The 22,429-nt window shown below is 51.3% G+C and overlaps 1 protein-coding gene across 6 annotated transcripts in view; it reads right to left on the bottom strand.

Moving 5' to 3' along the window:
* The window catches only part of TNFRSF8 (TNF receptor superfamily member 8), a 63,329-nt gene that overhangs the window by 11,176 nt on the left and 29,724 nt on the right, over positions 1-22,429 (bottom strand). For all 6 annotated transcript variants that reach the window (XM_058552924.1, XM_058552927.1, XM_058552925.1 and 3 more), the window contains 9 exons: positions 21,202-21,351; positions 17,295-17,388; positions 16,794-16,984; positions 14,654-14,770; positions 11,715-11,867; positions 5,692-5,785; positions 5,220-5,356; positions 3,425-3,526; positions 3,257-3,316 (listed from right to left, as the gene is read on the bottom strand). In XM_058552924.1, coding sequence (XP_058408907.1) covers positions 3,257-3,316; positions 3,425-3,526; positions 5,220-5,356; positions 5,692-5,785; positions 11,715-11,867; positions 14,654-14,770; positions 16,794-16,984; positions 17,295-17,388; positions 21,202-21,351 — 1,098 coding nt within the window. The remainder of the gene's footprint in view (positions 1-3,256; positions 3,317-3,424; positions 3,527-5,219; positions 5,357-5,691; positions 5,786-11,714; positions 11,868-14,653; positions 14,771-16,793; positions 16,985-17,294; positions 17,389-21,201; positions 21,352-22,429) is intronic.

Raw genomic sequence — 22,429 nt, 5'->3', positions numbered from 1 at the left:
CCTTGATCAAGTGCTCATGGTGAACCACACCAGGAAAGGGACAAAATGAAACCTGGTAGGATGGATGCCCAAGAAGAGCTCACTCAGCGTCCCTCCCGGGATCTTCCCGCCAAAGATGCACGAGCTGACCCCCATCGTGAGGAAGCATCAGACAAACCCAAGACAGGGGACATCCACAGAATCGCTGGTGGACTCTTCAAAAGTGGTAAGGTCACGAAAATGAAGGAAAAGTTGGAGGAACTGACCCAGATTGAAGGAGACTCAAGAGACAGGACAGCCAAATGCGACACGAGATTCTGAACCGGATTCTTTCGCTATAAATTTATCACCGGGATAAATGAAGAAATTTGAATGGGGTCCGAGAATCAGTTGGTGGTAATGCATCAGTGTGAATTCTCTGATTTTGATGGTTTTACTACAGGTGGGAAAAAATACATCCTTATTTGTATGAAATACACACTAAAGGATTGGAGATGATAAGGCGTTAAGTCAGTAACTTACTCTCAAATGGTTCAGGAAAAATAGGTCCTTTGTACTGTACTTATGACTTTTCTACAAGTTTGAAATTGTTTCAAAACAACAAAAATTCTTTTTTCAACTTAAACCTGCCTGAAGGAACACGTAAAGTCACAACTATAAATAGTGTCCATTAAAATGAAAGATTAAAAGAATTTCAGTCATCGGTTCTCAACCAGGAGTAATTTCCCCTCAGGGGACATTCCGTGACATCTGGAGACATTTTTGGTTCTCGCAGCCGAGAGGTGCTACTCGTGCCTGGTGGGTCTACAGACCAGGGAAACTGCTAAACATCCTACAAGGCACAGGACAGCCCCGCAGCAAAGAATGATCCAGTCCCAAACGTCAACAGTGCCGAGGGTGAGACCCTTTATAGAAACATCTCACCAGCATCAATAACAACAAATCCTGGTAGTATTGCTTATTAACCCAGTGGCCTTAAACAAGTTCCTTCTTCCTGTGCCTCTGGTTTCTCATCTGTGAAATGGGATAATAATAGCATGTGTCTCACAAGGCCACTGGGAGGAATGAAATGAGAACATGCACGGCTTTGCAAACGCCTACCCCAAGGACACACGCCACAATTCCAATTAATTCAAGAGACGGTTGGTGATCCTCTCATGGGCACCTGCCCGGACCCCTGATGCGCACCCTCCCAGCCCTGGAGTTCCAAGACAGGGAGGGTGGGACGCACATTCCCATCCTGCTCACATTTAGCCCCTTCAAGCAACTGACACTGGTTCTGAAAGCTCAGAAGACCAAGGACAGTTTCTGTACCCAGCACAGAGCCACTAGGAAGGGCTCGGTGATGATGATTTGAATACATGAACGAGCGAACAAATGAATGAATGCTCCTTCCCCGTCCAGCACCCTGGAGGGACTGGGGCACCCACCCCGCTCAGTCCGCTCCCATGCTGCGCGCCACGTGCTTATCCTGGCGTCACTTTCCTTCCATCTCAGGCCTGGGAACCAGACCCCAGGGACCCACCGGAAGCCAGAGGGCCAGAAGCAGCCCCAAACAGGATGGCCACCACTGAGTCTCAGGGCTGGGTTCCTTGTAGGTCTGGCTTCTCAAGGGAAGGTGCTCTTTTTTCTTTCTTTCTCTCTCTCTCTCTTTTTTTATTTTTTGTGACAAAACTGCTATCACGAAGGTTTGAAGAAAAAAATAAACTGACGGCAATGGAAACTCTAATACTAGAAAAATGTCAAGAAAGCAAACGCGAGTTTCAATGAGACATTGAGCCTGACAGCTCATGGAAAAAGGCTTGAAACTGTCAAAACACAAAAACCCCCCTTGCAAAGGGAACACGAGCACCTGCTTGTGAAACTCATCAAGTTCAAAACACGCCTCAAGGGACTGTGTTTTTGTGCCCAAGTCAGAAGTTGGGCTTCAGCAAGTCTCTCCAAGGAGCCTGGGCGGATAGGAGGCAAGGGGGCCATGATCTGGCCTGAGGCTGACCACTGTGCTCCTGGGCGGGCAGCGGGGTGGTGCACAAAGCTTGGAGGGAGGAAGAGGGGACAGGATTGAGCCCTCTACAAACCAAACCTGCCATCTCAAGGACCAGCGCCTGAGTCTGCCCGGGGGCACTTACAGGCTGTGTGGCCCTGGGCCAGTCATCTACCTTTCTGAGCCTTGTCTCCTCCTTACAGAATGAAGAGCATCGCCCTGCCTCCCCTGGGGTTCCTGGGTCAGTGAGACACCTTAGGGGAGCCTGCCTTGAACCAGAAAGGGAAGCTCAGACCATTCACGTTCACTCCGTCCCCGCTGGTCAGAGCCCAGCACACAGTAGGTGCTCAGTCAATGCTTGTGGAGCGCTGAGGAAGACCTTGCCCTGACTCCAAAGGGGCTGCACAGAGCAGAGAAGACATTTAGCACAAGATGGCTGGGACCCGCCCCCACCCCCAACACACACACACACACACACACACACACTCCCCCAGGTGAGAGCTGGAAGAGACCTCCTGCCAGGATGGGTGGGGAGGGTCAGGGGCTCCAGAAGGCTGCCTGGAAGAGCTGGCCCGGAGGTTCAACAGGGATCAGAGAGCAAGGACAGGGAGGGGTTCAGAACAACTTAGAACTCAGGAAGTCCTGGGACTCCTGGTGAGGAAAAAGGCCCCAGTCACAGGCCGGCCGCCCAGCACAGCAGCCGCTGTTCACTGCGTGCTCCCCGCGTGCAGGCACCCCGCAGAGCGCCTAACAGGCCCCATCTCGATTGATCCACACACGCACCCTCTGAATTAGGTCCCGCTGTCCCCATTTTACAGCTGAGGAAACTGAGACACAGAGGAATTAAGTGACTCACCCAAGCACGTGTAGCTTATAAGTGGGGGAACCAGGATTCCAGCCCTATCTGCCTGCCCTACTGACCCCTATACCCCTCCGCTGCCGGAGGGGGTGGTGAGGAGGCATGGGGTGGGGAGAAGGAAAAGGGAGGTTGGGAAGGAGAGGGAAAGAGGAGAGGAGGGGAGGGCATCAGGAATGCCTCTCCTGGGGGCGCTGTGGAGGAAGGAATGGAGACGGGTGGATTTTTAAGCCTTCGTGCCAGCACTCCATCCAGTGCTGTCCAGGGCATGTCACACAGTCTCCACACACATTATATTCCCATTTCAGATGAGGTTGTAGACAGAGGAGCTTGTGGGAAGCACACAGAGGGAGGCCCGAAGGAACCCCAGACCCAGGGCCGAGAGCTGCTGCATGTCCATGTGGCTCAAGCAGCCCCGCGGACATCTGGACACTTACCCACTAACCCAGGCTCCAGCTTGGGCCGGAAGGTCCTGGCTGGGTAGCACAGGTGGAGCTCTGAAACGACAGCAGGGGAGGGCTGGAGGTGCCAGCCTCAGAGAGCAAGGCAGGGCAGGGACCCAGGCCAGGCGCCCTCCACAAGGCTCCAAAGACATATCCACTCACTCTGCCGAATCCACCTCCTGCAGGCCTTCCGGTGGCACAGGAGGAAGGAGCCGGAGCTGACGACCACCACCAGCGTCAGGATGACCCAGAAGAGCACAGGTCCTGGAACACAGAGGCAGCCCTGCACTCTCCACCCTGATGCTCGCGGCCCCCGAAGTCTACATCATGGCAGTGAGCCAGGGGCCCCACTGCAACCACACAGGACAGCCCTGGTGCAGACTACCTCCTCCTTCTCCTGGGACACAGACTCCATTGTGGCTGCCACGACCTGGTCCTTTCCCAAGCCAGGACTGAAACCCAGACCCTGTCTCTGTCTGGTCCAGCCCTCACCCACTTGCCCTCCCTCACCTGGCTCCAGAAAGCCCATCAGGGCGGCTAAATGGTGGAGAGAAGAGCAGACCATTTCTAGAGGGTAAGAAATTGAGGAGTCAAGGAGCCAGAATGAAGAAGGAATCGAGGTCCTAAAGAACAAAGTCCAGGGACCGTGGAGGAGGGCATGTGTGATGCGCAGCCCCCGGCAGCTGGCGGGCAGAGTGGCGGGGAGGCTAAAATGGGTCTGGCACGGCTCCCAGCCTCCCCTCTAGCCCGGAGGCTCCATGGGGGCAGGCACAGGGTCTACCCTGCAATAAACACACTCAGCAAGGGCTCCCTGAATGAGCGAATCAACAGCGAATTAAGCCGTGGGACCACTACTACCTCCATTTTACAGTTAGGGAAACTGGGGCTCTCAAAGGTTGAGTAACTCGTCCAAGGTCACCCTGAGGGTAAATGGCAGAATCTTGGCTCAGGTCAGGCCACAGGGATGCCAGTGCCCACGCGCTTACCCGATATCTGGGTATTTTTCTTTACATCTTAGTACTGTACTTGTCTCCCTTTTTCCTTTTGTCACTTTTGAAGATCATATATCTAGTCATTGTTTTTTTGTGTGTGAAGAAGATCAGCCCTGAGCTAACATCCATGCCAATCCTCCTCCTTTTGCTGAGGAAGACTGGCCCTGTGCCCATCTTCCTTTACTTTATATGGGACGCCGCCACAGCCTGGCCTGACAAGCGGTGCGTCGGTGCGCGCCGGGATCCGAACCCGGGCCGCCAGCAGCGGAGCGCGCGCACTTAACCGCTAAGCCATGGGGCCCGCCCCTCTAGTCATTGTTTTTTAAGTCCATTTTTGGATGTTAAAAAAGTAGTATGTGCCACATAAGTGCTTCTCAGACTTTAAATGCATATGAATCTCCGGGGGCCACGTTAAAATTCAGTTTCTGATTCAGTAGGACTGAGGTGGGGCCGATCATTTGTTTTTCCAGCTAGTTGCTGATGCTGCAGGTCCAGCGGGGCACTTCGAGAACAGCCGGCCTGAGAACTACCGCCACCTAGTGTCCAACCCCAGAACTGCAGGTCCTAAAATGAACTGCGCTTGGGAGGGAATGCCTGCAAGGCGCCAGGTAATGAGCTGGCCGCCACGCGCGGTACTGCTGACCCCTCTGCAGGGCACAGGCTACTGCAGTTTCACAGGCTAGAAAACAAGGCTCAAAGAATTAAGGAACTAGTCAAGGTCGTGAGTTCATTCAGGAGTAGCGATTTTGGGCCATGAAGATGAAGCTGTGAATAAAACGCCAGCTCGTAAGCATTAAGGAATAATCACCAGCAGTGACAGGGCCACAGCCCCAGCTCAAGAAGCTGGAAACCTGAGGTCAACCTTGGTGCCCCCCACCCACTGGATGCCACTGCCCCGGGAGAGAAGCCTCTGTCCTTCCGGCCTCCTGGGAGGAAGGCCCTGCCTCCTGGGGGCGAATGATTACCTGAAACCAGCATGGGCTTTCCCGTGGAGGAGAAAGAGATGGGAGCACTCGTGAGGATGGAGGCGTCCCCCCGGGCGTGGGTGATGCCCCCTCCATGCCCCTGACTGGTCTGGGGGTCTGCCAGGGAGGGGGTGGAGCTGCAGGGAGAGAAGCCAGAGGTAAGACTGACCACAAGATGGAAAAAGGGAAGTGTGTGCTCAGGAATAATTCCCTTTCTATAGAGACTGTGTAGACAAGGCCTGAGTCCCCAGATCCTCCGCCCAGTCTCTGCCAGGCACTTTGAGGGCGGGGACTGGATTTCTAGGACTTCTGGCTTTCCAGTAGTGCCAGCACAGAGCGCAGCACACATTGTCCAGGGGACTTTTGGGCTTGGCACAGAGATGCAGCCCAGGCCCCACCTCCACGCCAGCCCAGCATGGAGGCATCCCCAGGGCATGGCAGGCCCCATGGAGGGAAGGGGCCGGGGAGTCACCTGGCGGACGCCTCTCTGTCCTCTGGGTTGGTGCTGCAGTTGGGGTGGGATCCCGCAGGAGGTGGCTCATCCGTGGCGTCCCACTCAGCCGCACCTGCAGGGAGTGGTCTCAGAATTGGTGCCAAGGAGCCTTACCATCAGGGACTGGCGACTTCCAGGGACGCAGCACAGTGGGGCCAGAAGGACACTGCTGCCGGGCAGACCCAGGTCTGTGTCGTCTCCTCCCTTCTTCTCTCCCTCCTTCCTTCCTTCCCTCCATGCAACAGCTTTTACTGAGCACCTACTGTGTACGGGGACTATGCAGGGAGCTGGGATGTAGTAGTGAGCAAAACAGACAAGATCCCCACTCTCTGAGGCTCACAGACATGACCCAGGGGTCACACGAAGGCACGTGGGGTCCCCGTAATGGGGGACTCAACCTCGTCTGACGGAGGAGGCTTCCCTGAGGAGGGGATTGCTGGGATGTGAGTGGGGATGGGAGTATAGAAGCAGAGGAAATAGAAGGTGAGGAGGCCCAGAGGTGGGGGAGGGAGGAGAGGGATCGGTCATAGCAGCATTATTCCTAGCAGTCAAAGAAGTGGCAACAACCCAGATGTCCATCAGCTGGTGAACAGATAAACAGGATGTGGGATATCTGTCCACTGGAAGGCTGTTTGGCAATAAGAGGAACAAAGTACTAATACAGGCGACAGTGTGGATGAACCTCAGAGGTAATAATGCTCAGTGAAAGAAGCCCGACGGAGAAGAACACATATTCTGGAAATGTCCAGAAAACGCTAATCTAGAGGAACAGGAAGTAGATTAGTGGTTGTCCAGGCTGGGGATGGGCATGGGGATTGACCACCAATGGGCAAAAGTTTTCTTAGATTGTGGTGATAGTTTCACAACTTTATAAATTTCTTAGAAATCATTGGGTCATACACTTAAAACTAGTAGATTTTATGGTATGTAAATTATACCTCAATAAAGCTGTTTTGTAAAATTGGGTCTTTCTTCCCAAAGTGATGATTTTAATTAGCAACGGGACGGGATCACGGTGATAGACTGCATTATAGTTCCATCTCCTCACCCTGCCCCACACCCACACCCTCTGCCAGATGACTCTGCAGCTCCTCCAGGTGGAGGCAGGTGTCTGTGCCCCCACCCCATCCATGCCTGAACTTGGTCAGTGGAACGGGCCGGAAGAGACAGCGTGCCCAGTCCCAGCCTGGGCCTTCAGAGGCGTCTGTCCTTCCACTCGCCCCCTTTCTGCACTTCTGCCATTGCTGTAAGGAGACCGGGCCCCGGGTAGGTAGCCAGCCCGCGCTCGTCCCAGAAGTAAGAGAAACATGAGGAGTCCAGGCAAGACAGCAGAGCCGCCCGCCGAGCCACGGAGGCCTGAGACACGAACCCTGAAATGCTGCCTGTAATGCCCTGTTCCTGCTGCTCTAGTTGGCTGAGATCGTCAGATTTGTGTTTCAAAAGATCAAAGTGGAAAAGCTGCTCCTCGCCTCCAGCCAACTGTGATCACACAGGAAGGTGGCCTGGTGACTCTAGACCTGATTTTACGTAAGAGAAGCCTGATAAGTAAATAAAAATAATAAATAAATTTAAATATCTCCTGATATTTAAATGTAGCCTCAATTTTTAAAGTTCTTTTCTTTTGAAACCAACTTTATTGAGGTCTAATCTACATAGAAGAAAATGTCCCCTCAGTGTACGGTCTGATGAGCTTTGGAGAACGTATACTTCCACGGAACTGGAACTCCACTGCAGATCTGGAACGTTCCCACCACCCCAGAAAGTTCCCTAGTGCCCTTCTGCAGTCAGTCCTCCCCCCACACCCAGGCAACCACAGATCTGCTTTATGTCACTGTGGACTAGTTTGCCTGTTCCAGAATTTCCTTAGACGGGATCATTCAGTATGCACTCATTTAGCGTCTGGCTTCTTTTAGCACAATGTTTCTGAGATTCATTCATGTTGTATGTATCAATAGTTCATTCTTTTTTATTGCTGAATAGTGTTCCACTATATAGATGTACCACCACTTATGTATCCACTCCCCAGCTGATGGACATTTGGGCTGTTTGCAGTTTGAAGCTATTATAAATAAGGCAGCTATGAGTATTCTTGTACAAGTCTTTGTGAGGACATCTAATTTCATTTTTCTTGAGAACCTAGGGGGGAAAGGCTGTGTCACCATGCTGACCAGACTGAATGTCTTTCAGGACCGGTTCAAAGCTGGTCACCTCTGATCTGACCCAGCCACTTTCTTTTACAGATGGAGAGAACCACAGAGCTGGAGCTAGAGCCAGAAGGTAGGGCTCCTGAGTCCCAGCTCAGAACATTCTCTGTTGGACCACACCGCCTCCTGCCCGGGGAATGAGCACTTTCTTAAAAGCTACGATTAACTGCCTTTCTGGGGCAGAAGAAATTGGCCCACATTTGAAGTAGGTCGTGCCCAGCCACTATCCCTCTCCGCCCCCACATCCCTGACGGTGGCAAAACCCCAAGCAGACACACTCCCCTCTCATGATGCCTCTCAGATTTTTCCTGAAACACTTTGAAGAGCAAGTGAGACTAAGATTAATTTCCTTCTTGAATTAGTAGGGTCCTGAAGAACCCTGCTTTTGGGGGGGGGGTCTCCAAACAGATGCTGTGTCTTTCCACATGGTCACTAGACTATAACCTGAATTAGTTGAAGCCTGGAGGCCTTAGGCTATGAGGAAGACGATGCAATTTGTTATGATAATTTCTATTTATTTTCAAATCAGTATTTGAATTAGTATTTGAAAGGTCACTGGGTTTCATGAGAGTTGACTTTGAGAGGACTGGAGGAGCTCTTGTGCTCAAACACACTCACTGTGGCTACACCCAGTGGGCACCAGGAGGAGAGAGCTCTCTGGCCTCTCTCTGAGGCAGCCTCGGGTATAAGATGCCACTGGAACACCTGCTAGAATCCAGGGACAGAACTGCTGTCCCTCCTCCGAGTGGAGCCTCAGCACTCCGGTGCCTCTCATCCCGTCTCTGTACGCACCGTACCTCACCCATAACCCTCCTCCTCCCCCCTGGGTTAGTGACTCTCCCCTTTTCTTCCTCCTTTGGATCTCAAGGTGAGCAGAAGACACCGTTTAGCCCCTAGTTAGCCTGCCTGTGTTCTCTGGTAAGGGCCCACTGAAGAAGGAAAAAAAATAACCTACCTCCTCTTAGTCCCAATTTAGGAACCAGAAAAAGACACTATTTACCAGACTAAAATATTTCTCTTTAAACCCAAACACCCAATCCTTGGGCCATTTAAAGGAGAATGGTCTTAGCATCAAATGGATTCTCTTTTTGTACATCCAGCAATTGCTTAAAATCAGAGGAAATTTTCGTCATCATATTTGCACTATAAATTTCGTGTCAGCTTTTTATTTTCCCTAGAGTTTTCGGTTGCTTTTCTTTTTCCTCTTGATAAAAAAAATAACGTGCCTTCATCATGTCCTCAAGTTTTTCAACTCTACCACTCACGAAATTTACTGCAATTCTTCCTTTAATTCCTGCAAATAGTTCCCTGGAGCCCTGCATTTTCCTGCTCTGATCTGGTCAATTGGTCTGTAGCTCAGCTGTCCTGCTGGGACGTCCCTTCCTTGCTCTCCTGGGATAGAGTCACTGTTCCTTAGATTACATGATTTCTCCTTTTTTGTTTTTTGCCCCTTATTTAGCTGGATTACATCTTCAAGTAACTTTCAAGAGAGAGGATACATGGGGGGAAAGCTTTCTGCCCTTTCATATCTGAAAATGTTTTTATTCTGCTTTCAAACTTAATTGTATTTTAGCTGAGTAAAAAATTCTAGGTTCAGAACTAAGGAGCTGGTGTGGTCCAGGAGAGAGTACTCTGGGCTGGGACTCAAGATCCTTGTGTTCCAGCTCTAGCTCTGGTCCTGTGTTTCTCTCCATCTGTAAAAGGAAGTGTCTGGATCAGATCGCAGGCAGCCAGCTTTGAACTGGCCCTCAAAGATCTTCTGTGTGGCCGGCACAGTGACCCAGTCGTCCCTCTCCTAGGTATTTACTCATGAGAAATGAAATTATATGTCCACACAAACACTTGTAAAAGAACGTTTGTAGCAGCTTTATTCATAACAGCCCTAAACCAGAAACAAGCCAAATGTCATCAACTGGTGAATGGATAAATAAATGGTGGTACATCTATGACATCTAGGTGTGGGTAATTTTCATTCATCCTGCTTTGCTCTTGGTAGGTCCTTTCAATCTGGGGTCTCATATTTTTCAGGTCAGGTACGCAGGGAAAGTCAGGGCACCACTGTGGGTGCAAGGCCTGGGCCACACAGTGACCATGTCAAGAGGGCTGTGAGAAACGGAGGGCAGAGATCCAAGGCTGGGGTCACAGAGGGGATTACGGCACTTCTGCTGACCTGAGGCCTGGACCGTGCCAGTGTGCCTACTAGGAAGGCCACACCAAGGTGGTCACCAGGCCTAGGCTGGGCTGTGGGGTTGCCGGGGGACTGCCTACTCTGGGAGCAGGGCTGGGGCAGGGCACCACCAGATGTCCCCCCAACAGGCCCTGCTGAGGGACTGTGCAGCAGGGGCAAGAAAAAGCAAACGCCGCCAAGAGAAGCCTCCTTCCTCCTGCGACGGCCCCCAGCGCCCTCTGCTGGCAAAGCTTAACATCATGCTCACAAGGAGAAATGCTCGAGTCCGATCCTTGACTGCACGGCAGGTACTGAAAGGTGAACTGGGAGCTGGGAGGCAACAGACTGGTAACAAGCACACTTTCTAAAAGCCTTTTCTTGTCCTCTATCCTCTTACGGTTTCTTTTTCATAGCGTTCTGTTCTCACCGTGAGGATGTAACAACTTCTTCAATTTCTCCGAGGACACTAATTTAATTTTTTAAAGTTCTCTTCTCTTCCTGGATTTACCATTGCTTCATCTGTAGCAAGTTCTTCTGTTTGTGTATCTTGTTATTCTCCTTCATGTTGCTGGTTCTCATTATATGTCTGAAGCTCTTTACTGCTCATTCATATTTATTTTAAAGGAAGGACTGTGCTGCATATTCCAGTAGCTGGTGGGGTTTCTCCTGCTGTGGTGTTAGTGTGTCCTGTTCAGGATGGGTCTCCTCCCTGAGGAGGAGGCCTGCTGGGGACTCGGCCGTGGGTGGGGAGGGTGAGCTGGCACCTTCACTTTAGGGTGACTTAGCGGGGGCAGCCTACTGACAGGGCATACTCTCAAATTAACAAACAAAGAGGGCTTTACACCAGACTGGCAGCACCACACTGGGACCTAGATGTCCCTAGACAATCCTTTCAGTGTCTTTAGCCAAAAAGTTGATTCTTTTCACCAGGGGATAAAAACTCAGGCAGCCTCTGTTCAGACCGATCAGTGCCCATGGAATACCACTGGTACAAACTTCTATTTTCAAGATGAAGTTGCAGCCCACTGTACTTCCCAGTTCCCCACTTCACTCCCATCCTTCGTTTTCCTTGTCTGCTCTGAGCCCAGGGCCCGTCTGGGGGGTCTTATGAGCAAGTTACCCCTCACTTTTCCTGCAGCCCTCATGGGGTGAATTCTGGGGTGAGCTTTCCTCCACTTGGTTTCGTTTGCTACCAACCTTCCATCTGTTTTCTACCTTCTAGAAATTAGTTGAAATCTCTCTTCTGCTGACGAATTCTTTTTTTTCGCCCACTGTCAAGGGTTTATACTTTCCTACATTCTGGCAAATGTCCACCATCTTGACTTGGAAGCTTCTTCATAAACTTTATATTGATCTATCTTGGGTCAATAAAACAGCCTTGCAAACAAGTCAAGGTTTTACCAGCCCAACAATTACAGGAAGAAGAATTAAAAGAAAAAGAAGAAGAAGAATCATCAGAACCTCTTACCAAAATTCCAAATTTGGATTTTATTCCACTCACTGGATCTAAACAAAGCCCAAACCTGACCTAGTTAACAGCCGGGGTTGAAGGTCATTTGTCCAGTTGGGGGTGGGCCCTGTAGGGAGGGGCACAGACCTCAGCCCCGTGGTTGGGGGTGCAGACTGCTTACCCTGGAGTTTGGTGACCATCCCTGGTGGGCAGATGGGGTGGGCGATGCAGCGGGCACAGGAGTTGGTGGCTGATGTGGCACAGAACATGCCAGGTCGACACTCGCAGACTCGGGAGGAGTTCCACGTGCAAGGTGTCTTCTCCACGAGGTCATCTAAGGGACACAGAGAAAGGTCAGGGGGAAGGATCTGGGATGGCATGGGCGGGGGGGTCCAGAGAACCCCTGAGAAGGCAGAGAAGCATTTGCCCAGGAGTAAATGCTCATTTGACTATTTCATTGAGCAGATCTCTTGGCATGCTCAAAATAATTCTGCCGAGCGAAAGAATGCAGACAAAAGAGGAGTATATACTATATGATTCCACTTATAGAAAACGCACACTATTCCACGGTGACAGAAAGCAGAATGATTGCCTGGGAATGGGAGCAGGGGTGGGGAATGGTGAGAGGGATGATAAAGAGCACCAGGCAACTTTTGGGGGTGGTGGACAGTTCATGACCTTGATCATGGTGATGGTTTCACAGCTGCATACATATATCAAAACTTATCAAATCACACACTTTAAACATGTGCATTTTATTGTATGTCAACTGTATCTCAATAAAGCTGTTAAAAAGAAAATTATCCAGAGGGGGGTGAGTGGGCATGGGTATAGATGAACCAAGACTGGCCACGACTAGATAATTCTTTAAAACCAGGTGACAGTCCATAACCATTCCTGATTCTCTCTACTTCTGCACATGTTTGAAATTTTCAATGATAAAGTTTTTTTTCAAAATCAAAAAATAAAATGTTAGTGGGGGCTGGCCCCATGGCCTAGTGGTTAAGTTCAGTGCACTCCGTTTCTGCAGCCTGGGTTTGGTTCCTGAGCACGGACCTACACCATTAGTCTGTCAGTGGCCATGCTGTGGCAGTGACCCACATACAAAACAGAGGAAGACTGGCACAGAAGTTAGCTCAGGGCGACTCTTCCTCAGCAAAAAATAAATAAATAAAATGTTAGAGGTTTTGTAAAAGAAAAAGTATAATAATGCATTTATATATGTTTGGGAATATTTTGCGTCTCTATTTATGGGTGAAAATAGAATTAGTGCATCAGTAGATTAGACAAATGTGACAAATGAGCTCAATAAGAACATTTCTCCTGGGCAGAATATTTAGAGATCTCATGTGATAACGATAAGGGACCACACAGTCTCTTCCTGCAACCTCCAGAGAGCAAGACCTGGGGAGGATTTGGAGAATTTGTGCAGAGGGCAAGAGTGGGCTCAGCCATGAGTGAGATGACTTGGGACAATAACAGTTATAATCATTATTATAGCTATTAATATAATCAAGTGTGTGCAAGGCAGTATTCTTAGCACTCTGCCCAGATTAACCTAGTTTAACCTATTTAATTCCCACAACAACTCTGAGACAGTACTATTATTAAGCCCATTTTACAGATGAGGAAACTGAGGCACAGAGAGGTTAAGAAACCTGCTTGAGTTTATAAGCCACCAAGTGGTGGAGCTGAGATTTGAACCCAGGCACTTGGGCTCCAGAGCCCATGCTCTCAGCCACTGTACTCCACTCAACAGCCTCGTGGGGCTTCTGTTGTGAAAGTTCAAGGAATTCTTGGGCCCAGAGCCATCCCTCGTTTCTCCATCCGACACGGCGGCTGTGACAGGTTATATTTTTCCAGAAACGGCCACGGCAGTATTTCTGTCCCCATCTGCTCTTCCAGAGCTCTGCCACTCACCCCTCAAGAAGCACGATTTTTTCCTTCCCTTGACTCAGGTGGGACTTGTGACTGCCTCGACAGGTACAGAGCAGCGGAAGTTACGCTGTGTGACTTCCGAGGCTAGGTCATAAAAAGGGGTGTGATTCCTTGCCACCCCCATCCTTGGAATCCAGCCACCAGGCCGTGAGGAAGCCCAAAGTGAGCCCTACTGAAGGCAATATGGAGAGGAGCTGAGACCCCAGCCAGCAGCTGTCACGGACCCCCAGACACGTGAATGAATTAGCTTTCAGATACTCCAGCCTCCAGCCTCCGAGTTTCCCAGCCGAGACCCCAAACATCGTGGAGCAGAGACCAGCCAACCCTGCAGTGCCCTGTCTGAGTTCTGACCCATGGAATCCACGAGTACAATGAATGGTTTGTTTTTTGCCACTAAGTTTTGAGGAAATTCGCTACGAGGCCTTAGTAATGGGAACAGTGGCCCCCAGTGACACAGTGTTCTTCTCTGTGTTTGGCCTCCCTTGACTCTGGACAAGGAGACGGAATCACGCATTCCCTGGGGGCCTCTGTGAGTCGGGGGGTGCTGATGGCCACGGCGCCCAGGCCTAGGCAGCTTCCCCCACCCCACGTGGCCCCCACTGATGTCACAGGGCGGTTGGCGGTGCTATGGGGCTGCGGTGAGCTGGCCGCAGGGAAGACTCGGGCAGGGTGTCATCCCGCCGTGCACACAGCAGTCACTCAGTAAGTGCTTGTCGAGAGCAGGCTCTAAGAGGTGGCACAGTGGAGTGAGCAGAGCCCAGGACCTGGTGGCAGACGCCCCAGGTTCAAACCCCAGTCCTGCCACTCATGAGAGCTTGTGGCCTTTCCCAAAGCCTCAGTTTCCTCCTCTGCAGAATGGGGACAATCGCATTGACGCATTGTAGGGTAGTTACGAAAAAAAATGAAACAAGTTTGGAACAGGGAGGTGATTAACAGATGTTCCCTTGCAGGAAAGAGTGAGCAAATGGAAGCTCTCTGAAAAGGGGTCACCGCCATCAAAACCCACAGTCGTGAGTGGGAGTCACTAGGAGCCGCCGGCTCGAAAATGCCAGAGAGGTGAACCAGGCTCCCGAAGGCCAAGCAGTCTAAGACCAACTCGGGGCTCCCCCACCCCCAGACTCTCAGCCGCTCCCCTGAGACCCCCTCCCTGGAGGGAGCCCCGGGAGGGGAGAAGGCCCTTACCTCCCGAGCAGCTCACACAGGCCATACAGCGGCCGTCGCCATTCAGGTAGTAGTCCCGCTCACACTGCTTCCGGCAGTCGGGAGACCCCTGAGGACACGGCTGCTGTGGGGTTGGCCCTGGGAAAAGAAGTGGAGAAGCTCCAGGCCAGGTCACCTTGGCAGAGGACTCACTTCCCCCCAAACCGCTGAAGCCCCCCAGCTCCACAGCCAGCTCCCAAACTCTGCACATGTCAGATCAGTCCTTCAGAGCGAGTCCTGAGGCTCAGAGAGGGAAGGAATGTGCCTAAGGCCACACAGGGAAGAGCACTAACTGCCTCTTGACTGCCCCCCCTTCCGGCCCCTCCCCTCCACCATCCACCATCTCCCTAAGCCAAAGCCTTCTCCCCAGGCTCACTGCTCAGTCACCAGCCTCCTCAGAACCGTGGCAGCCACTTTCCCTCTGAGATCAGCAATGAGACAAGGATGCCCACTATCACAACTTCTATTCAGTGTGGCACCGGGCATCCTTAACAATGCAGTACGGCAAGAAAAAGCAATAAGAGTGGTAAAGTTTAGAAAGGACGATCTCAAGCTGTCATGGGCAGATGACATCACTGAGCACACAGATACTCCAGAGGAATCTGCAGACACACTATTAGAACTAATAAGTGAGTTTAGCAAGGTAGTTGGATAAAATGTTACCATATCAAAATCAATTGAATGTCTACATATTTGGGTTGAACCATATGAAATTGCTGTTGTCACAGGTCAGACAGTCAAATATTGGCAATTTCACACGGTTCAAAAATAATAATAACATTAAAGAGTTAGAACATGAAATATTTAAAAACATACAACTTACATCACCATCAGAAATATCAAATACCTAGAAATCTAACAAAAAGATGTAAATATCTCTACACAGAAAACAATAAAACATTAATGGGAGAATTTAAAGAAGGCCTAAATAAATGGAGGGCTATACTATATACTCAATACTGTGAAGACGTGGATTCTCTCCACACCGATCCATAAAGTCAATGCAATCCCAATCAAAACCAATCAAAATCAATAGACATTTTGTGGAATCTGAAAAGCTGACCTAAAATGTATGTGGAAATGCAAATTACCAAGAGTAGCCAATACACCGGTGAAGAACAAAGTTGGAGATGTTGCTCAACTATCCATCAAGATTTATTCAAAAACTATAGTAAGTAAGACAGTGTGGTATTCACCCAGAATACATAAAAAGATCAGCAGAATAGAAGAGAGTCCAGAATCAGACCCACACATATATGGAGCTTTGATTTACGACAAAGACGGCAGGCAAAACAATGGGGAAAGGATAATGTATTTGATAAATGGTGTTGGTTCAACTGGATATTCACATGGACACTTTTAATGTGACCCCTGCCTCACACCATACACAAAAGCCACGGAGGACAGCAGATCGAAATGTGAAAGGCAAAACAATAAGGATCCCAGAAAATAAATGTAGCCTGTCTCTGAGACTGCAGTGGAGGAAAAGACTTACAAAGCAGAACATGAAAAGCACTAGTCATAAAGGAAAAGAGGGGTCATTCTGATTACCTTAAAATTAAGAACATCTTTTTATCAGGAAGACACCAGAAAGAGAAGAAGAAGGCAAGCCACAAGGTAGGAGAAGATATTTTGAACACAGGGCTCAAACCCAGAATTATAAGTCCCACAAATCAATAAAAAAAAATGAGAAATGAAAACATTTCATTATTCATTATAGCCTAAAAGTGAAAACAACCCAAATATCCAAAGACTGGATAAACAAAGTGTGGTGTTATCTATACAGTGGAAGGCTATTCAGTAATAAACAGGAGCGAACTGAGGCCCCCAATCTGTTGCCATGGGAACCAGGAGGGCATCAAATCGACACCAGCATGCCCCACACCTACCTGGTGTCTGGCATGCAGGGGGCCCTCAAAACTGTTGTTAAATGAATGAGTCCTTCCATTCTCTACTGCGGCCCTCCATGCTTTCAGCTCCAGGAGACCCTGAGACCCTCCTGTCCCCACACTGGGAAAGACCACAGCTCAGTGCCTACACGCTCGGACTGCCACACACAGGCTGCCCACCAATCAGACACCGTTGCCCTGGAAGACAGTTCACAGGTTCTCTGGAGAAATACCTGGGTCTGGACTGGGCTTCCCCGCAGAGAAGGAAAAGCTGGGAGCCCTCGTCGCTTTGGAATCCTCTTCCGAGGTGCCCCCTCCAAGAAGCATGGTCCTGGCATGGGAGCTTGCGGGGGAGGTCAGGCGGGGCTTGGCCTGCGGGGTGGTGCCGCTGGGAGGGGAGCCAGAGATGGGGCTGTCGATCCTCCTGAGGGGCAAGGGAGGGCTGTGCTCAGGGATGACGGTTTCTATAGAGAACCCCAGACCCCTGCCGACAGCCCCTGGCAGGCCCACTGTCTGCTCCTGGGAGTGAGGGCCAGGTGTCCTGTGTGCTCACAGCAGGCTGGGCACACAGTAGGGCCTCAAATGACTTGTGGGAGTGGCAGAGAGGCACCCTGGAGTCCTGACACCCTGGGCTGAACCCCACCCGCACCCCCAACCCCGCTGTGCCCGGGGCGTCCTGGGGAGTGGGACAGCCTATACTAAGGTCATTGGGATGGGAGAGAGCCTGGAGTCACCTGGCAGGTGCCCTGCAGTCTTCGGGACTGGTGCTGCAGTCAGGGCTGGTCCCTGGGGAAGATGGCTCACAGACGGTGTCCCTCTCCGCTGTGCCTGCAGGGGGACAGCAATGTCATCAGACTTGGTACTGAGGAGTCCGAAGACTCCAGGAATAGACCTTTTACCACCACAACCACAGTCGGGGATGGGGCACTTGGAAAACGCAGTGGCCATCTGGTGTTTGTGCCTGCCCAGCATCTGTCTCCCTTGGGATAAAGCAGCCAGATTTTCCCTGGGGAATTACTCTCCCCAATCTCAGTATCTATGTTTAGGGGCTGGGACTGACTGACCCTCCCTTCCAGGAGTAGCCATGGAGCCAGACTGGACCAATCAATCCAATCCATTCCTCTGGCTGTGATGGACTGGTTTAGGGGTGGGCACGTGACTCAAACCATGCCTATGAGATGCCATTTCAAGGCTTTGTTTTTGGTTGTTGAAAATATAGGAAGGAGAAGCTGTCTTTCCACTGGGGTTGAGCAGGAAGCCAGCCTAGTATCTTACAGATACCTACACACAGGGGAGTAGAGATGAGAGATAGGAAAAGACAGAGGTCCTGGCCTGGCGCTATCCAGAGCTATCCCCAGACTTCTCAGTTCCAAGAGACAAAAAATTTGAGATTTTGTTACTTATAACCCAGCGTCCTGAAGAATCTGGGTGGAAGCAGGGTGAGAGGAAAACACAGCACTTTCCGTCCAGTGGACCTGAGTCTGCCTGCCACCTCCATGAGGTCCTAGCTGTGCCGGGCACGTCAAATGATTACAAGAACACACTCTTCACAAGGCTGCTGTCAGGATAAACAGAGTGTATCTAACGTGCCTGTCACACTGTGTGACATACAGTAAATGCCCAACAAATTGCATGTCCTTTTCCCCATCTGGACTCTTGCCTTGTTTCTTAGAAAGTGATCACATGTGCGGGGATATGATCTGAAGGTTTCAGCGGAGGTAGGTAGGAGCAATGCTGACTTATCTTGTGTCTCTGCAGTGCGGTAGGGTGACAAGAGCTGGGTGTGACATTCAAACCGTGGCTCAGATATTCCCTGCTCTGTGGTCTTGAGCAATTTACCTGCCATCTCTGGACCTCAATTTCCTCCCTTGTAAAACGGGGCTAACACAGTCGGCCTTACAAGTTGTGAGAATTTCAGGAGAGAAAGCCTACACAGCTCTTAGCGTGGGGCTTCGCTATGAGCCGAATCTGCAGCAGAAACTCCTTTCCATTTCACAGCTGGAGAGACTGAGGCCCTGAGATTGCCCAGTGGGGGAGCCCACAGGGGATCCAGGAGTTAGCCAGGGTCTGGCAGCCAAAGGCTGCCATCGTATTTCCAGCAGAAATACGATGTGAATCACACACGTCATTTTACATTGTCTAGTAGCCACATTAAAAAAAGGAAAAAGAAACACGTGAAATTAGTTTAAATAATATATTTAGTTAACCCAATATATCTAAAATATTATGTTGGCAGATAATCCATATAAAAATGATGAGACGTTTTACATTCTTTTTTTATACTAAGTATTTGAAACCCAGTGCATATTCTACACTGACAGCATATCTCCATGCGAGAGGACACATGTTAAGTGCTCCACAGCCAGCGTGGCCCGTGGCACCGCTTTGCACAGTGCAGGTCTAGGGGCAGCAAAGAGAGGCTTCTGGCGCCACCGTGTGGCAATCGCAGGAACACCACTGAGAGAGCCTCACCAGCGGGAGCTGGTCCTGGCTGGTCCACAGGCCCTGGCTGGAACAACTGAATGCAAGGCTACTTTTCACAGAGATGCAAGTTTCTGAGCTGGAAAGGCCCCCAAAGCCTTCTAGTCACATCTCCACATTTTACAGATGGGGAGACTGAGGCCCAGAGAGGGACGGGAAGACGCCCCACAGATGCAAAGCTGTACAAAGTCCCAGGTATCTGACGCCCAGTCCAGAGCGCTTTTCACTCCACACCCTGCCCCTGCTGGCGGGTGCCAGGCTCCCGCGTGTCCCTTAGCAGAGCGTTGTGCATGACCCAGGGAGGATCCGTGCAGACGTGAACCCCTCCTGCCCCAGCTCTGATCTCCCTGCCCGCTGCCCCCACATCACTCAACAAACATCTGGAGAGCAGATGCTGTGCCTGGCGTTCAATAAGGTGGTGGAGAGGTGACCGTGAGCACCCCGGGCGTGGTCCTGGCCCCCACGAAGCTACAGCCTGGGGAGGGAGACTAGCACTGATCAAACCAAGACAGACAAGAACGTAGGTATCGACGCTCGCGGAGGACACCGTGCAACGAGCGATCACAATGGGGACATGACCCGGTGAGAGGTCGGGGCGCCTGACCTGGGGAAGCGATGTTTGCACGGAGGGCTCAAGGCTGAGTAGGAGTTAACTAAGTGAGGGCAGGGAAGGGTGTCCCAGACAGAGGGAACAGCAAGTGCAAAGTCCTAGTAGGAGGGAGAAGCGCCGCAGGTCCACAGAACGGAAAGAAGACAGAGCAGGTGGAGCCCAGAGAGCGGGGCTGCAGCTAAGAGCTGCGGCCGGAGGAGGGAGGGGTCCACCACGCAGGGTCGTGTCTAGGATCAGGTCCTCGAGACCCTGCTTCTGGAAGATGGGGTGGACGCACTCCCCCGTTCCTTCCCCTGAGAGCAGCTCAAAGCCCTGGGCATTCCGCATAAGGAAGACTGAAAGGGGGAGGGGGAGGGGGAGGGCGGATCGGCGAGCGGCCTCGGGACCCGAGGAACTACACGGTGGTCAGCCCCCCGCTCTTCTTCCTTCTCGTATGTCCCAGACTGGGAGCCCAATAAGCCAGCCACCCAGAAATGCCAAAGGGCGCAGGCTTGAAAAAGAAGTCCCCCCAAAACCTCTTCTCCTTTGCCAAAGGATCACATCATCATCATTGGAGTAAAGAGAGGATACTCAAGTGTTTTAGCAGGTGTGTGTGTGTGTGCGCATGTGTGACAGAGAAAGAGAGAGAGAGAGGAATCAGATTCGGTTTTGCAAGGGTGGCTCTGGATGTCTGCCATGAGGGAGGAACTGGGGGGGGGGAACGGGAGAGAGAATTGGGGGGCAAATCTGGGGGGGGGCTGGGTGTGAGGTGGTGAGGGTGGGCCGGGAAGGAAGGAGGGTGGGGGAGAGGGTGGCGGGGATGGGGCTTTGGAATAGGACCAGCTTGGGGGAGGGGTCATGGGCTCGGTGTTGGCACTTTTCTCCCCAGTTGACGTGGCTCCCTCTGATCCTGTCTCACCCCCTCCCGTGTCCCCTGTGTGGCTGTGGCACCTCTTCCGGGCTGTGGTCTAAAGCCCACCCACTCCCCATTCCTCCCTCCTGAAAGGCACTGTCAGTGCCACCCACACAAGATCTGTGACCCTTAACTCTTCTCTGGCCACTGGCCTTCCTTCTATTGTCAGAAAATCAGAAGCCCAGAGAAGGTAAGGAACTTGCCTGAGGTCACACAGCAAGTTGGAAAAGAAACCTAAGTTTCTCAGTCTTGAGCCTGGTGCCCAATCTCTTGGCTCCTCTAACTCCCAATGCCTCGACTGTGAAACAGGGAAACAAGCCCTCATCTTCCGGGAAACCACCAGGACAGAGACTTGAGGTTTCCTTCTTGTCTACTGGGCATCAGAGAACTTCTGCTTCAAGCCTCAAACTAACCCAAGACCTCTTCCAGCCAGGCCTATGCCTTGGGCCACCAGGGTCTCTCTGAGCCAGGGACACAAGGTGGGGAAGGGCAGCAGGGGGCTCTGGGTGCCTGGGGCATCCGCAGCGTCATGGTGAAAGGAGACACGAACTGTGCCACAGGAAGGAGGAGGTGGGAGGTCGGAAGTCACGTGGATCCCTGTGTAGGGGTGCGGCATTGGCACAGATCGTAGTCCTGGGCCGAGGGTGGGGAGACTTACCCGGCAACTTGACAATCATCCCTGCTGGGCAGGCGGAGTGGGGGGAGCAGCGGGCACAGGAGTTGGTGGCTGATGTGGCACAGAACATGCCAGCCTGGCACTCGCAGACGCGGGAGGAGTTCCATGAACACGGCTTCTTCTCCACGAGGTCTTGTAAGGGACACAGAGAAGGGTCACGGGGAACAGAGGGAAGGCGAGGGAGGGAATGTGGAGAACCCCCAGGGACAGGCCAGCACATGAGAGAGGATGCTGCTGTAGCCTTCCGCTAGACAGGGCAGCTGGCATGCTCATCCTTTCCTTCCAGAATGTTCCTGAGATGAGGGCAAGAAGGCAGGCGGGCTCCATGAGGTCGCCTCCACCTCCTAGCCCACGTCCCTCAAGATCACCGAAATGGTACTAAAAATAAATTACGTCCCGATTTTAATTTTTAATTTTTATTTATTTTTTTCCCCCAAAGCCCCAGTAGATAGTTGTATGTCATAGCTGCACATCCTTCTAGTTGCTGTATGTGGGACGCGGCCTCAGCATGGCCGGAGAAGCGGTGCGTCGGTGTGCGCCCGGGATCCAAACCCAGGCCGCCAGTAGCAGAACGCGCGCACTTAACCGCTACGCCACGGGGCCGGCCCGACGTCCCGATTTTAAAATGGGCAAAAAAGACATAGAAGGACATTAAACGCCTGTTTCTAACTGAAAGAAGCCAATCCAGGAAGGCTCCGCACTGTGATCCCAACTATACGGCATTCTGGAGAAGACACAACCACAGAGACAGTAAAGAGATCTGTGGTCACCAGGGTTCGGTAGGGGGGGCGGGTGGGGGGAGGATGAATAGACGGGGCACAGAGGATTTTTAGGGCAGTGAAACTACTCTGTACGATACTGCAATGGCGGATACACGTCATTCTACATTTGTCCAAAACCATAGAATGTACAAGACCAAGAGTGAACCCTAATGTAAACTACGACCTTCAGTTAACAATGTACCAACATTGGTTCATCAGCTGTAACAACGGACCGCACTAATCCAAGATGTTGATAACAGGCCAAACTGTGCAGAGTGGTAGAGGAGAGGGGGCATATGGGAACTGGCTGTACTTTCTGCTCAATTTTCCTATAAATCTGAAACTGCTCTAAAAAAAATTCTATTAAGTATTTTTTCAATGGGCAAAGGATTTGAGAAGACTTTTCTCCAGAGAAGATACACAAATAGCCAGGAAGCACATGAAAAGAT

The sequence above is a fragment of the Diceros bicornis genome, chromosome 13, assembly GCF_020826845.1.
Source record: "Diceros bicornis minor isolate mBicDic1 chromosome 13, mDicBic1.mat.cur, whole genome shotgun sequence".
Lineage (NCBI taxonomy): Eukaryota > Metazoa > Chordata > Mammalia > Perissodactyla > Rhinocerotidae > Diceros > Diceros bicornis.
The sequence above is the reverse complement of the archived record's forward strand: the minus strand, read 5'-3'. Positions and strand labels throughout refer to the sequence as shown.